This window comes from Ixodes scapularis, unplaced genomic scaffold, assembly GCF_016920785.2.
Source record: "Ixodes scapularis isolate PalLabHiFi unplaced genomic scaffold, ASM1692078v2 PGA_scaffold2__306_contigs__length_199485367, whole genome shotgun sequence".
Taxonomy (NCBI): Eukaryota; Metazoa; Arthropoda; class Arachnida; order Ixodida; family Ixodidae; genus Ixodes; species Ixodes scapularis.
In genome coordinates this window covers 195,158,865-195,175,510 of record NW_024609857.1, presented here as the reverse complement: position 1 = coordinate 195,175,510, position 16,646 = coordinate 195,158,865, and the positions used below count along the sequence as shown (strand labels likewise).

Genomic DNA, 16,646 nt, shown 5'->3' with positions numbered 1-16,646 from the left:
AAATTTTAAAACAGTATGGTTAGGACGATATATTTTACGCGAACAATATATATATATATATATATATATATTGTCTGCAATATTGACGGCGAGAGACTTATTTGAAATTCTGCGCGCAAAGTCCATGATGCTACGGAATGGTCATTCGCTCTTTCCACCTCAACGCGAAGGCGAAGCCGATCCCCTCCACGCGCCCGAAATGCCGAGAGAGAAAACAAATGGAAACGGGGTGACAACCGACTAAATCGCGTCTCGCGCAGTCAATATTGCTCTAAAAAAAATTTCGCGTAAAGTTTATTTTTTGACACACGTGTCCCGACCAGACTGTTTAAAAAATGTTTTTCTTTTCAGAGGCATTTTAAGACGCTGAGAGCATGTGATAAGAGACGCGGTTTCACGCGTTCCAAAGAAAAACCGAAAAAGAAAAAAGAAGCGTCTGGACGCTAGATATTTTGGTGTCACCACGCAGAGATAAGAATCGCGTATCTATAGCGGGGGTATCATGAATCCGGCGCTTTCGATTGTCTTGCGGCACCGTTTCCTCAGAACTACACAGAAAGATAAAGTCTCAACAAAGGTGCTATAAGTAGCACGAGGCCCAGTAAGGTGAGCTTGTACTACCCGGAGTGAGGGCGCCAGCGTCTGTTCAAAGCTTCAGCGCAGGAGGTCATTCTCGGGCTAAAAGAAAGCAGATTCCGTTTCGCTTAATCCTTTTTTTTTTTTTTTTTACGTCAAGTTCGAGGCGGTCAAGCAATAGAAATCCCTCGCCGGCATAGCCGATCCACAAAGGAGACTCTTGATACTTAACCAAAAACGGCGTCGCGTACGGTGTCAGGATGGCGTCGGCGCGACCCATGCCATTCTTCACAGATATTGGCTGGAACAAAATGGTATCGGCACGCTCTTTCTGATTGGAGGCCAATGTCGGCGCAAGAGTGTGTGCTGCCTGAGCTGTATATTTCCACGTCTTCGTTAAGCTTTTGTGAGCGGAGACGATTTTTTTTTAATCGAAGTTGAACGGATGAAATCGATGCACGCGCGACACGTAACTTTCTGCTCGTGTTGGACGGAGAGTGCGATCGGAGTTGCAAAAGCTATTTTCGAGCAGTTACTAATCATACGCGACTTCGTGTGGCGACTAATTATACTCGATGTTTGTACCGGCGCACCATCAGCAACAGTCTCACCAAACCAATAAACATGAACCGCTATGAAGTCATGGGTGTATTCGACTGCATCATCTTACGCCCCTTTCACACCGTGAGAATGAAGGGCGTAAAATTTGCCCCTACACCCTTTTTACATTTCTGACAGCATCGCTACAAGTGGGAGTAAAAATGGCGTGTAACGGGGTGCGAATCATCAGCGCATGTTTCTTACGCCCACCGATATTCAGAAATCGTGTAAAAAGGGTCAAAGAAGGGTGTTTTTTTCCTAACTTAACCCTTTTTACACGATTATCGGTGTTACAATGTTTAGTGTGTATAGGTTGTTTTTGTCGATTCGCACGCATTAGACGAGCTTCGACGAGCGAGGAAGGCACGGCTTGATGTCGTCTGCTCCCGACCACCACCGCCGAATAGCTAACAGCTGAGGGAGCGGAGCCTCTTCGCGTCCGTCGCACGCGTGGTCCCTCCCTCTCTCATACGCGGAGGGACGCGTTTCGACGGGCTTGCCGTCCGTAGTAACTTTGGCGCGTGCTCGTGCTCTTCCAGGAGATGCCGGGGACACCGCTGCAGGCCACCATAGAAGACGGCGTCGTGTTCTCGCCGTACCCCCAGGTGGAGCTTCATGAGGACCAGTCTTTCTACCAGTACTTCGCCAAGCAGCTCGAAGAATTCGGCGATAAGCCCACATTGGTGAGCGACGAACCTCTTACTGGTTGCGAACACGTGCCGGGTTTTCTTTCTTGTTTTTTTATTTCCTGAAAGAGATTCGGAGCACGAGGTAGCGGCTTCAAAACGTGCCATGATCTCCTAGATAGGCGAAAGCCTGCGGGTTCAGCGCCAGAACCAGCCACCAAATCTGCGATGGAGAGAAGTAGCGTGAAAAGTAGGAAGGCCAAAGCCCCTTAAAGGCCGACGACCAGACTCGAGATTCTGCAAGGCAGAAGACCCTCCTCTCCACGCCTTCGGGCGAGGGAAGCGAAGGATGGAAAGAAGGGACCAAGAGGGCCGGGCGTGGGTGGAAAGGGTAGGAGGGAGAGGAGGAAGCGGGCGAAAAGTGGAAAGCGCGAACTGGTCGTCGGTCTTTAATAAAGTTAACGCTTCGCGTCTTTTTTTAACGCGTGTCTAGAGCGAGCGCTGAGTCGCATTCGCTCGAAGCCGGCTCATTTTAGTTCTGCGCCATCATTTGCATCCAAGAGCGTTTCGGTCTGCTCACAATCCTGTTGGGGAGCCAACACATCTTCCTTTCCATTTATTTTTCTCGGCGCAAAAGCCCAGTGTTTCAAAAGGGTTTCCTTTCAGGTCTTCTTGGATGGAGGCATTCGGTCTGTCGAAGACCCATCGAATGCCATGAGCGCGAATCCAGGGACTGGGTTCTTTATCCGGTATCTCGGTCCATAATTCCCCGGTTTAAAGTGTCTCCTGCACGCAACATTAGACAAAGAGTGTGGTGGACTGGGATTATATGTGGACGTGCATCTACGCCACGAGTCGCAGACGACGACGACGAGAAGCAAATAAGTGTTCCTTCTGACCGCGCCTTAACCTCTTCTGAGAGGCACGTCCACCTTACCGTGTTGGTCTCTTTGCTCCGGGGTTGAATTGGAGCAGTTCCTGGAGTAATTAGGCACACAGGCCATGGAGGTCGCCGGCCTGCAGGAGCTTATGCGGAACAACTCTTCCGTTTCGTCTCCTTAGGAAAGGCGTCGTAAAAACAAGCGTTTATAAATATCATAAGACCAAACATGTTTCAATCGCGGTGATCAAAGAGCAGTTTTCAGGATGGCTCGGGTAGTATTTGGCAAGATAGTGTGGTCGCACCCCCCCACGCGGCTAAAGAGTTCCATTGCTCTTAGGTGAAAGTGAAGGCCGCAAGCAATGCTGCTCTCTAGCCCGGTCATAAAAGAACATGGCAGTGAAGCGCTAATCATATCGCTTAATTTGATTGCGAAAAATTATTGCGGGCACTTGCAAGAACGACAAACAAGCGAGAGGAAACTTCAGGAGTTGTGATCCTGGCTGCTTATCATTACTTGCAAAGCACCAGGGTGATTGTGGGTGTAAAACGTACAGTTGAAGCTTGGGGGAGTCGTCGCATTATTAAACTAATACCGTCAAAGTTGGTCGTCTGACATTGCTTTTATTTAAAAAAGAAATAAAAGAGAAATTATGCAAAAGAATGACGACCTAGGGAGAATTTAGCCCATTGTGCAACGCTTTTGGTAGCGCACTTCACGGGTAAGGGTTTTCTTGGACCCTTTCCCCGAGCGTCAGATTTGAGCGACAACAACTGGCTTTCTGTTACCGCACAATAAGATGGCCAGCCGTAAAAATGGGTAACAATGAATCAAGCCAAGACTTTTAGGAAAAACGCTGTTGTGAATGGAGCTCAATAAGCAGCCTCGCGAAGTCAGGAATGAAGTGAAGCGTACAAAAGGAGAGGAGGAGAAAGTGAATGTCGGTCATGGCTGCGTCCATGCACACCTGCTTAAGAGCGTCTAGATGTCAAGTACCAAATCATCGCCACCCTAGAAATTTTCCTGAAGAAGTAGGTCTTCAATTTTGGTCACAACTCGACAGATGGCACAATCGGCCATGAAACTCCAAAAGAACTTGCGATTATGATTTTGCTGACTTTAGACGAAATTTATCAACGTTTACTGAAATAAGAAGCTGCTAATTCGTGTATGCGATAGTAATCTATCATGCTTACACTGACATTATCTTTTAAGCGTTGAAACATTTATATTAAGATTACCTTTTCGTGTCTAAAAAAGGTGCATTATTTTTCTGCAGTTAAAGATATTTTCAAAAAAAAACTAAAAACAACATTCGAAAAGAAGCCACGATATGCATACGAGCATATATTTAAGTTTGCCTCCCAGAAATTCGGATACCTTATGTTGAAAACTAACGGTGGTCCATTTGTGCTACGAAACATTCTTTCCCTAGTTTCGCCATTTTATTATTTTTCACGCAAGCCCTGCAACAAGCACTGAGCATCCCTCCTAATGACATTTGGCACGCTTTTTGAGGTTATACTTAATAGTAACTGTTACAAGTTTCAGACGTATAAACCGAGCAGTTATTGTAGATATTATTCTAAGTTACACTATTAAGCCCATTTTGTAAGCATATATCTCCTAATGTAGGACGAAATTGAAAAAAAAAGGCTACGATATGCATAGCAAGCACTCTTTGTCTACACTTCTTACAGATTTTAACCAATTCGGTCCAAATGTAAACTCCGACCTACTACCACCACCAACTACCACCACGTACTACCAAACCATGTACGGCCAAGAACGCCACTTTTCGCATGCTCCCAGCGAGCAGAATTACTAATATACTGATATATATTTTAATATCAAGATGAAAACAATTCTCTATTCTATATATTCGCATATAATAAATATTTTAGGAGGCAACCAAGCCTGATAATTGCGATTTAAACACCCACCTATATTGTCATTTTTTCGTGTCCGCCGTGAGGTCTTATAGCCTCGTCCCACTAAAGCGACAAACACCGATTTTTGTCCAGCGATACACAAAGTTCCGTGTCGCTGATGCTGTTCCGCTGTTCCGCGACAAACGCCGACAAGCGCCGGCAAACGATCGACGACGGACGAGTTACTGTCAGTCGTTCGACTTGAAGCGCAGCAAGCAGTCCCACCGAGGAAAATCTCACGGAGACAAATTTATCCTCCTCGCCCGCTTGTGCCTTCTGTTCCCTCTCTTCCCACCCATCTACCCTTCCTCCCGTTCCTCCCGTGGCTCGTTCTGCCACTCGCCTTTCTGAGAAGTCCTTGACGGCCACTGATCGTTCCCGCAGTTCCGGTGCCTCGATTGCTCATAGTGGTAGCGGACGCGACTTGCTTGCTGGCGGTCATGTTGCGAAAGGAAATTTGCTGTGGCTGGTTTTGCTCGCGAAAACTTGGTGCGCGAGGTGGTGTTTCGAGACGCCAAGGTCTACGCCCCTACATCAGGATGGATACACCTATGTTCGAGGACTGAACAAAAAAGTAAGACTGGTCACCACGAAGTAGGACACGACGTTCCGCGGCAAGCCATTCCGGCAGACGAGAGACTTGTCATCATGTTCTGTGATGATCGAGCTGCCGTATTGTCCCCCCAAAAAAGCGCCTGCCCTCGATTATTTGAATATGAAGTTAAAAACATCCTAAAAATCGGCGTGAAATTTCGTGACGCTCACCTAGAATGCCTCGAACGACTCAAAAAAGGAACGATTCGGAAGTTGCAGTTCGGAAAAAGTTTGGTGTCGACTGTTTGCGGAAAGTCGCCAACGAAAAATGAAGACAAGCGGAAACCTAAATCAAGAAATAAAGTAATCGTCTCCACTTTCACCGTGTTTCTCGGCACGTTTTACGCCCAAAAAGGAAAACACGAATACTGCGTCGCCATATTTTGTTTGCCTGGGTATTTCGAAGTGTTTTGTTGACAAGTCCAGTCCCAGTAGGAAGCAAGTTTTCTTGTCCCCGTATTCTGCGTTGTGTCCGCGAAGTGGGATGGCGGACTCCGACAGACAGGCTGTCTGTCGGTGTCGTCTGTCGCTCGTTATCGTGGGTCGCTGTCGTTCGTTTCTGTGTGTCGCTCTAGGGGGACGCGGCTATTAGCCTCAAGGCTGGGGCCCCGCGGCGGCCATAAAAAAAAAAGGCGATATAAGCAAGTGTTTGAATCGCAGTTCTCACGCTTGGTTGTTTTCTAAAAATATGTATTATATGCGAATATATGGAATAGGGTGGCGGTCTTCATCTTATCATCAAAACAAAGGAATATATTAATGCGAAAGCATTACCTATCCCATGGAGCGTAGCCGGCGGCGTCTGTAAGCGCGAAAAAGCGCGAAAGAAATGCCCATTCTCCCATTGGCTGAGCGGAACGGCTCCTGAATAGCCATTGGCGGCCGCTTCACGAGAGCGCGCGCTCGGCCGCTGCTCTCGCGTCAGGCGTTGCCGGGGAGGAGAGGGGTGGGGCGGATCCTTCGGCCGTTTCTGGGTCGGGTTGCTAAAACGGCGTGAAACCTGAGAAAAGGTAAAGGAAAGCATTGCAAAGGCTGGTGCGCGCGAGCGTCTTGAGACGCGGCAAGACGCTCGCGCACTGGCTCGTGCACTGGCTTTGGCAGTGCTTACTTTCCCCCAGTTTGATGAGACGCTGTTTCTAGCAAGTCTGGCCTGCTCCCCTCGGCGCCGAGGAACATGGCGTCGCCTAAGTCATTTCCATCGTCGGAGGTCGCAACCTCGGCAGTAACGAAACGTGCCCGTCCGCGCCAGTACACTGCAGACGAACTAAGGGAGCGGAAGGAAGCAGCTAAACGAGCGAAGAGGCAGGCGACGAAATCCACCATCCTAAAGTTCAGGCTTGAGCGAGTTGGTACATACTTTGCTGCCAAGCCTCCGAATACACGGCGGTCGGAACGTGCAGCGGCGTTCACAACTCGTAAGTGCTTCTATGTCCTGGCAATTCTTCAGAAATTCGGCTCCCTGGCAACATGTGTCACGTGCCGTTTGTGGCTTAACATGGTTTGGTAGTGCAAACGGACAGAGTTTAAATTTGGGCCGATTCGGTTAAAATTTTTAAAGGGGCCGTGAAACGAATTTTGGGTTTTGATGAATGATCTTAAATTGGGACTTTACTAATCGCATATCGTATAGTTGGCCAAAAGAAAGAGGCTAGAAAGTCAAAAGCCAGCTTTTCGGTACGAACATTTGAAAATATAGCGGACTATTTTGTACCTTCTTGCCTTCGAAAGCTCTCCGCCTTTTCACTATGATACATTCGCGGTTCCAAAAGCGCGTCACCGGCGCCAAACTGACGTCAGCAGAGCCCAGCTCACGCATTGGAAACGAGAACTGCGTCACTCGGACGTATGCGCTCGTCAACAATCAATCCGTCGACGAATATTCGGATTCGCGTTCGTGGCCAATGAGTGCCCAGACGGAACTTATTGTCACTGGGGAATGACAAGTTCTATGGTGTGCATAAAAAGCACGGTGGAAGCTAGGAGTCATCGCACCGGTGCCGAAGGAATGTCACGATCACGTGATTTCACAATTTGCATTTGAGTTGAGGATTAAGCTAAGGATAAAGAAGTAGGAAAATCGTTTCATGACCCCTTTAAGAGGTGTAGATAAAGAGTGCTTGCTTTGCATGCCGTGACACTTTTTTTATTTTCGTCTTATAGTGAGAGCTATATTTTTTGTAATATAGGTTTCATGCGAGTAAATTCACGATCAATTTCTACGACAACTGCTCGGTGTTTACGTCTGAAACTTGTAACAGTTAATAATGGGTATAGCCTCAAAATGTATGCCAAATGTCATTAAAACTAAAGCTCAATGTTTGTGGCAGGGCTTGTGGGAATATAAATAAAAATTGCCAGAATAGGCGAACATTGTTTCGTAGTACAGTTGTAGAGCCGTTATTTTTCAACACAAAATATCCGAAATTCTGTCAGGCAAACTTAAGTACATGCTCGTTTGCATATCGTGGACCTTTTTTCAAATTTTGCGTTTAGTGTTTCTAAAACTAATTTAAACTGCAGAGTAAAATCCCTAGGACACCTTAGCACTCCTTATGAGTTGTAAATGCGAATGTCGTTTTTCCGCTCCATTAGTTCGTCTGCGGTGTACTGGCGTGAAGGCGCACGGTTCGCTACTGCCGAGGTTGCGGCCGCCGGCGATGTAGATGCCTCAGGCGACGCCCTGTTCCTCGGCGCCGAGAAGAGCAGGGCCGACGTCCTAGAAACAGCGTCTCAGCTGAGACGCGGGGAAAGAAAGCAGTGTCAAAGCCAGTGCGCGGGCTGAATGGAACCCTTGCCGCCTCTCAAGACGCCCTCGTGCGCCCCAGCCTTTGCAGTGCCTTCTTTCAGCCAGCCTCAGCTGAGACGCTGTTCTAGGAAGCCGGCCCAGAAGCGGCCGAAAGCCCCCCTCCAGCAACGCGTGACACGAGAGCGGCGGCCGAGCGCGCGCTCTCGTGAAGCGGCCGCCAATGGCTATCTAGGAGCCGTTTTCGCTCAGCCAATGGGAACACGGGCATTTCTTTCGCGTTCTTTTGCGGTTACAGACGCCGCGGGCTCCGCTCCATGGGATAGTTAATGCCTTCCTTAGACGCAATCAAGTAACTTCGATATATTTGCTTTTTTTACAGCTTGAAAGATAATGTGAGTGTAAACGAGATAGGTTATTATCGCGTAAACAAGTTAGCGGCTTTTGATTGCAGTAAATGTCGCTCAGTTTTGTCTAAAGTCAGCAGAAAGCATAATAGCAAGTCCTTCTTTGGGGTTTTTATGACCGATTGCCGCTGGTGTAAACCTGCGTCCAGTTCTCATTTCGAGCCTTTTCAGGATTAAAAGGGGCTTGCGTGCCAGTGCCCAGCGGCCCTCTGGTAACCGTTCCGCTCTGTCCCCCAGGAAGCCGACGGAGTCTGGCTGAGCGCGGTCGAGGTGCTCAGCCTGCTGCGTCGCTACGCGGCGGGGCTGCAGCGCCACGGCGTCCGGCCCGGAGACCGCGTCTGCGTCAACCTGTCCAACTCGGTGCAGGCCTTCGTCATCTCGTACGCCGTCTGCTCCGCAGGTGCAGCGGTTGTCCTGGCCAAGCCAGTGCTCACCGAAAGCAAGTCTTCACCCCCTTCTTCCCGACCTCTCAATACAGCACTTGGAGAAAGACGTTCGCGTTTAAAATAACCACGATATCCCGAAACAAAATTGACGGGGTTGCTTTCGCGGCAGAATTAAGCCACGCTTCGCCGAACGCTCATTCCCCGCCCAACTGCAGCCCTAGTGGTTCTAACCAGATCCCAAAGTTTCAGCTATAACCGTTCTTATTCAAAAGTTATATATATATATATATATATATATATATATATATATATATATATATATAGAGAGAGAGAGAGAGAGAGAGAGAGAGAGAGATTTATTTTTTGAATAGAAAAATGGCGGCCGACAGAACTTCCGAATACATAGAGCTCTCTGGAGCCAATTACCGCAAAAACGGTTCAAAAGGACCCCATTTTCCTATCGGAATTTTCAGAAAGTCATTTATAACTTTTGGATAAAATAGCGGTTCGCACTAAAACTTAAGCACCTGGTTTAACATTTAGAAAAACTGATCTGCGATGCATAGTTAAATTTTTCGGGGGGGAAATACCGCATTTTTTGGGGAAGACAAGCTGTATATAAATTAAAATATGCATTTCAACCAAGGCGTCAATCCATAATTGCGTAATAAAAACTTGCCATCGAATGTTTCCGGCAGACCTGCCACGCCATTTATGCCTACCTATACCGCGGGTTTCGGACACTTCACGTCGTCAATACTGGCGGCTCATGCATCCCCAGAGACTGAAATCGAGGTGAAGCTTCGTCAGATGAAGCTCCGGCTGTTAGTCGACGCGTCTTTTCCTCGAGAGGCGTCAGGTTAGCAAGAGCCATGGCGCAATGAATCGACGGCTGCGATGGCACACGATTCATTTTGTATGCTAGATGGTGCTACGAGAGTGCGACTCTCGCCGAAGGTCTAAGCTGCATTTGCGGTGAGAAGCTCGCTAGGGGCGCTTTCGTTTTCCTCGCTATGGGCAGTGCACATTCGACCCACGCAATTACATTTTAATTTTCCTACGGCATAGAAACTTGGCATTGCACGTGCTGGCACCAGCAGAGGAAAAAATTCCACCAGGCGGCGATAGCCAAACCTCTCGCCTCGAACGGACAACCAGCAGCGCGTGTTCGAGATATCACTCCGCGGTTCCACCGGCCGGAGGCTCTAGGATCATTCGCTCGCTTTTGGCTGACACTGGTTTCGGCTGCCGGCACAATGCTCCTCCCATCGCCGGAGGTTACCTTGGTGTGTTCGATCTTTGATGGCTTTTTTTATAGGGAAAACGGCCGCGCATCGTTAGGATTTATGGGATTTTAGGATGCTCAGCGCCCGTCGATTGATTTGTTGTCATATTTAGGGGATCTAAAAAAAAAGAAGAAACCTCAGGGCATTTTAGGCAATTGCTTTTAAGCGAGCGCCCCGCGGTCATGATATCACCCGGGAGCGGGCTTAAAAGCACCCTTCAAAGGCTCTGGTAATGCAGTTTCCCTTTTGCTCGCGTTTACTAATTCACACGCCAGCATGTGCGAACTTACTTTCGACTGAGCGCAGAATGACGTTGACCACGTGATGTCTTTGAAGGGGAGCTCCTGTACCAGATTGACGACAGCGGGTCCACTTTCGTCATCACGGAGTTCGCCAACGCCGAAAAGGTCCTCCGCATCCACGAAAAGAAGACTTTCAAGGTGAGTCACGGGCGTTTCGGAAAACATTCGCCTCACTTATAAGCTGAATGTGCCCGAGTAATAAAGCAATAAAGTTACAGAAAACATTTTTAAGCCCCTTAATGGGCTACGTATGTCATAATAGGAGTTAAAAATTTGCTTAATATTTACGTCGCGAGACAGATTTCGAGTAAGGAGGAACATTGAAGCTAACCTTTAAATCGATGGCGACATCTCAAACTACAAGTTGGTTTTGGTGTCAATTCTACCTCGCAATGTGTCTTGCAGTGTAGATTTTGCACCAAACTTCGTTTTATGTAAAATTTGCTTTCTGTCATTTTTTTTTTTTTTTTGGTGGGGGGGCGGAGGGGGATAGGAGGGGGGGGGGGGGGGGGGTTAGCGTCCCTTTGGTGCTCTTAAATGAACGTTTAAACATTGCAGCGTAGTGTCTTGGTACGGGTCTTGCCCTAGATGTTTCGCCACTGTTGTTTACCCTGGTCTCAAAGTTGCGATGGATGAATCTGCGCACGTTTAAAAGGAACATGAACCGGCAAGCCAATCTTATATGAATCATCGTTCTCCTTTGGCACTTCTGTGATTTAAGCAAAAGTGGAACAAAATAGTTAATTTCTTAGATTTTGGTAGGTGTTTCCTGGGTAAGTAACGCGATAAGATGTTGCAAAAAGGTGTATCTACTAGAGGGCGCAGGAAAAGCTATTTTTAGTGAATGCTCCGCTTAATCATCTCTTGTTCGTAGAGACCATTTCAAGAAAACAATACTGTTTTAGAGAAACTTTATCATTTTTTTCATGCAGCTTAGAAGTGTGTATAACATTATCAGTTTGTATATGAATACAAAGGAGGGACGTGTTCTTTCAGGCCATGTTGGAAGCAACGACGTTAACCGACTACTTTTCGTAACACACTGACGGCCTTGTTGGATTTCTTGATGACTAAGTAAATTATTCTGGTTGTTATTTTATGGTATCGACTATCCAATTATGTTACTCGTGACTTTTGACTGATATTTGTTTCCAAGTTAAAAACAGTTTCATTTGAATTTTGTAAACTGCGCCAAAAATATTAATACGTTTTCCTCGGCATCATTTCGCAATCTTTTCGCTCAGAAAGCAGTGTTAATCCAATAAAAATGTTACAAACTTTTTTCTTTCAAATTTGATAAAACTATTCTAAACAAACACACTCGTAAATGTTCCATTATTGTCGAACAGTGTGCCTGTAACTCATCGCTGCCAGGTAATGCCAAAACCTAAAATAACTTAAGAGTAGCGTTCGTTTTGGAAGCAACGGTTACGGTACTTCGTCACTTTGGCGGACGCTAACGAGTCTCAGTAATGCGTTAAGTTTCGGCAAACTAACGGGTAACTGTACTGCGTCACTTTTTCGGTGACAAGAAAAACACTGCATATAAGACAATGCAGACCGACACGGGCATTCACCTACCTCTTTCGTATAGTACTCATCAACACACTGAACCGCCCAAACAATAAATTCGTGTTAGCATTTGTCCTTCGTGTTTCCCCGTTCTTTCAGGCCATGTTTTCTCTGGACGACATCCCCGGCTTCCAGTCAATGAGCAGTTTCCAGAGCCTCGAGGAGTCGGACTTCGAAGAACCGGCCATCCAAGAGCCCCGGTCCCACACGCTCTTCTACACGTACACGTCGGGAACGACGGGTCTGCCCAAGGGTGTCGAGATCAGCCACTACGCCTTCATAGCCGCCCTCAAGCTCAACTGGTACGTCCCCGAGTGCCGGGCAGCCTCAACTCAAATGTGAGGCTGTGCCAAATCAGCGAAGAACATCTGGCACGCCCCAGGGGAGAATTAATTTGGACCACCCGAGGATCTTCTGACGTCGAAATCTCGGTTACACGGCGCCTCCTCCGCATAAGCCTCCGTCAAAATTCCTCGATCGGCTGGGATTCCAACTTCCACCTGAGGAGACGAGCCGTATGCCAAATCGGGTTACTGGAGTCACTCACTGTTTAAGAAAGCTGCGGCCGATTACCTTTCTACTTGTTGCTTGGTTCTTGGGCAGTTCGCCGCAATCTGATTATCTGCGGGGCGATGAACTCGCCGTGTCCGGCATTAATTCAGCTTTCGGAAATCAGAATTAAAATAACTTGCCAGTATCATGAAGCACAATAAATATTCGCACGAGTAATCAGATTTATTTAAAGTGCCGAATTCGATAGATTAATCAGTTTAAAGTGAGACTACACAAATGTATTCCACAACTATTGGGGTTTTCAGACAATTCTTTGAGTGAAAACATTGACCATGCACAAACAATCTGTACCAGAATCCACATATCTTAAAAACAAAGCTTCTCGATATACACTCTAAATACCAGACACCATGAAATTTCCCCGCGCCATGAAACTAAGAGAGAGGAGGAGGGACGTCAGAACGCCTAGCTCTGATTGGAACGATTAGTGGGTAGACCAGACCTTCGTCTGCACTGCACTCGTCGAATGCGTTAAGACACAGAACACTGGCGTCCGGCGTTTGGCTCTCGCCTTTGAGCGCATTCGACGAGTGTAGTAGAGACAAAGGCAGCTAGCTTTAGGTCTACCCACTAATCGTTCCAATCAGAGCTCGGCGTTCTGACGTCTCCTCCTCTCCCTCTCAGTTTCACGGCACATAAATGAATTAGATATAAAGATCAGCCTTGACAACACTTTAGTACTGAAGCAAAATATTGTCACGATTGAAGGCGATGAGAGGGTGAACAGTGAACTAAAAATAAAGGTTTAATCGGCTAACTTATGCCAGACAAAACAAAGAACAAGCGTCGAGACAGCAGAAAAGCAAGCGGCGATTCGGCGGCGTAACAGCAAGCGAGAGCGAGACTGACTCGACGAAGTCCCGCGCAGCTCCTTATCTAGTGTGCATCGGCACCGCGAAAATTCAGCCCAGAAAGTTCGAGCATCGAGCGTTTGGGGGGACAATTAACTGGCACTCTCGAGAACAAGAAATTAGGGCGAAATGATAAACATCGCGCCCCGAGTAAGAATAAACGCGAATCTTCTCAAATACCGTGACCGGGCGTTGCTTGCTCCGCCCTGCGCGCGGCAATATTTACGTCAAACTTTTAAACGAGGATCCCGCTAGAAAAAACTGGATGTGACATTAGCTTCCTCTTAAAAAAGTAGACATCAGACACTGCTAGTTTGACGGCGTAATGCAGATCTGTGGTTTTACTAAAGCTTGTCACTATCAGTTGTTAAGAAAGCGTCTTTACGCTATCCAAATCGCGTTAAAAAAAGTCTAGATATAATACGGTTCCCCAGGTAATTGTAGGGAAGCCGTACGTTATATTCGTAAATATAGCGCAATTATTGTGGTCAATTTCAGCTGTGTGATCTGAGACACGAATCAGGAGAAACATGATCCACTTCACCAGTGTAACGGTCACTTTAAACTATCCGATTGAACTATAACTTAGTTTGCTGTGGCTCGAAAACCTCGAGGCAGATTTTTTTTTTCACAAAAGATGCATGTCTGTATGGCATTCTGAGAAAAATTCCAGAATAAAGGCGGTCGCAAACAGTAATCCGGCGGCTTTTGTTTTACGTTAGTGAACATTGCAAAAGCCAAGGCAGGAACACTTTTCTCCTGCCCGTGTGGGCTATCGCGCAATTTTTTTATTCACTATACATCTACAGCATTATAGCTTTCTTAGACACTTCCAGAATAGCGCTTACTTAATTGAAAGATTTTATTATATATTAGAATGTTTGGTTAAAGAATGCCAAACTGCATTCCCTTTGATGACGACGTAACTAGAATAAATAATTTGGGGGGTGTTTTCTTTCTTTCCTGTAAATTTGTGGAACCTTTTTCCATGAGGAGCCAAGCAACGGCCCTCAAATATATACAGTTCGCCCTGAAGAAACGTTCGCCCGTCTAGATCCCAGAGGATCGCGAGAGAAGTTTGTCCCTGCGGCGCTGCGTGAGGATCCTCAGCATATTGCAAGACCCCAGGAAGTGTATCGATCGAAAAATTCGGTCTACGCTGGTGTGAACTGGGCGTGGCGTCTGGTACGATGACGTTACACTCAGATATACAGCGCGTAAAAGTTTGCCAACGTCTACAGCGGACAGTCGAGCTAAGGACTCTCCAAACAAAACACAGCATATACCGTACACGGTGTTCTTTCGTAACGGAGGTGGATGTTTTTCTCTCGATTCCAATGTTCCCGTCAGCATTGGGACTTTTGTTTGTTTTGTTGAGTGTGTGTTTTTTTTTTTTTTTTTGTTTTTTTGCCGGTGAGAAAGCCAGTTTTTGTTTCTGTCTTCGGCAGAAACTTGGAGCGTACTCATCACGCGGGTTCGGACAGCCAGTCACGCGCCCTGCTGGTTGTCGTCGAGGCCTCCGCTTTTGTCAGTTCTCATGAAAATACGGAAGGGGGGGAGACAGGAGGCGAAGAGGAAATGAATGAATACATGTTTAATACAGAAAGTTACACCGAGCCCTTTTTACTTAAGTGAGCTGGGACAGCGGATGATGAGATGCTTTAGATGTAGGAGGAGAGACCTGCTAACTCGATCAAGTACAAAAACGAGTCGAGGATTTGCTTGCGGTGCTCCGCTTCACCATTTGCGCTGATCCATTCTTACCAGCTGTTGGCGTGGCTGACGTCCTCATTGAATACGGACGCGCGCGCCGCACCTTTCACGTTCTCTTAAAAACGTACTTTTTGTTATTATTATTTGCTGTACACGGTATTTGTTGTGTACTGTTTGCACGGTCCTTTACACCTGGCTGGTTGTTCTTTACCCTTAGCCGCTGCGAGGTGTTTACGGCGAAGGACACGGTACTTGCCTGGAACCCCATCTCCCACGTGTCTGGACTTTTGTTCGCCGCTACCGCCCTGGTCAGCGGAGCCAAGGGCATCGTGTCCCACGGAGGAATTCCCGCCGACCAGTTTGTCAATACCATCAACGAATATCAAGTGAGCCCAGCTGCTATATTTGTTGTGCGAACAAAGAGGAAATATGTCTTACTAGGGATAGCGATATCTTTGTCTACCTCCTTCTGGAGGTCATAGATAGGTACCTGCATCCAAAAAGTATAATGTACGCACTGAATATCAAACATAATTACTAGAGCCGTCATGATTCAGACACTGTGCTATGGCTATTGTTATTGTGTTATGATCGGTATTCCTCTATATGGCGTCATACTATTTCTGAACTTGGAGATTCAACACCATCATTAAGAACGCCACGAAAGTGTTTGTCTTATCACCACGCGGCGTCTGGCACCTCCGGTCTCTGGTACCTGTTTTCAAACGGCTGCACTCGTAAATCAAAAGAGACGGTGTGTTCTGTTCTGTTTTTATGTTGGCAACGCTGTATATATCATAACGTCATCTGACAACCAATCACTGACATAAAAAAATACTTTTCGTTCAACGTTCGAACGGACCGGTCGGCTCTCCTTCGTGTCCTCAGGACACCACATAATGGCGACGAGTGAAGACCGTTGAGGAACCCTGTCTGGTCTGCTACTGCCTGCTGTGATTTCTTCCGTGATCCGACGCCAAGTTTAACTACAGTCCGTCACCACCTCCGTTCCTCACTACGCCGGGACCAGCCGCGTGCCGTGGCGGCAGTAAAAGTTAGCCTTCCTCAACTACTTGGAAGCCGTTGGCGGCGATGACTTTGCTCCAAAGCGTAGGAAGGCTATTCTCCTAAATGCGCTGAGCCTGGAAGGACAGCAGATCTACAATAGTGTGGCACCGACTCCTCCGGCATCAGCCATCAAAGAAAAAGAAAAGGAAGGAGTCACCAAAGGGCAAGACGAAAAGAACGTATTCGACAAAGCGCTGGCCGTGCTGGACAACTACTTCTCGACTACGACGAACGCACTGATGGAAAGACATCGCTTTCATCAGCGCCATCAAATGCCAGGTGAAGCCTTCGAAGCCTACGCCGCCGCCCTGCGTGAGTTGTCGTCAGACTGCAGCTTCAGAGAGGCAGGTGACAAGACTATACGCGATCAGCTGTTAGAGGGGACAGCATCGCAGCAGATATGCGAGCGCCTGCTCTTCGAAGGAACGAGTCTGACTAAACCGCGCGATCGACCTCGGCAGGCACATCGAACAAAATCAGCAAGAGCTGAAGGAGCTTACCGGAGACCCCGTCGTCCAGCGAGTTGTCGACAAGCCG

At 47.3% G+C, this 16,646-nt stretch overlaps 1 protein-coding gene across 1 annotated transcript in view; it reads left to right on the top strand.

Moving 5' to 3' along the window:
* LOC8027533 (luciferin 4-monooxygenase) overlaps positions 1 to 16,646 on the top strand; it is an 86,044-nt gene that overhangs the window by 44,055 nt on the left and 25,343 nt on the right. The window contains exons 2-6 of the mRNA XM_029976689.3: positions 1,716 to 1,859; positions 8,596 to 8,797; positions 10,367 to 10,470; positions 12,004 to 12,206; positions 15,259 to 15,427. Coding sequence (XP_029832549.2) covers positions 1,716 to 1,859; positions 8,596 to 8,797; positions 10,367 to 10,470; positions 12,004 to 12,206; positions 15,259 to 15,427 — 822 coding nt within the window. The remainder of the gene's footprint in view (positions 1 to 1,715; positions 1,860 to 8,595; positions 8,798 to 10,366; positions 10,471 to 12,003; positions 12,207 to 15,258; positions 15,428 to 16,646) is intronic.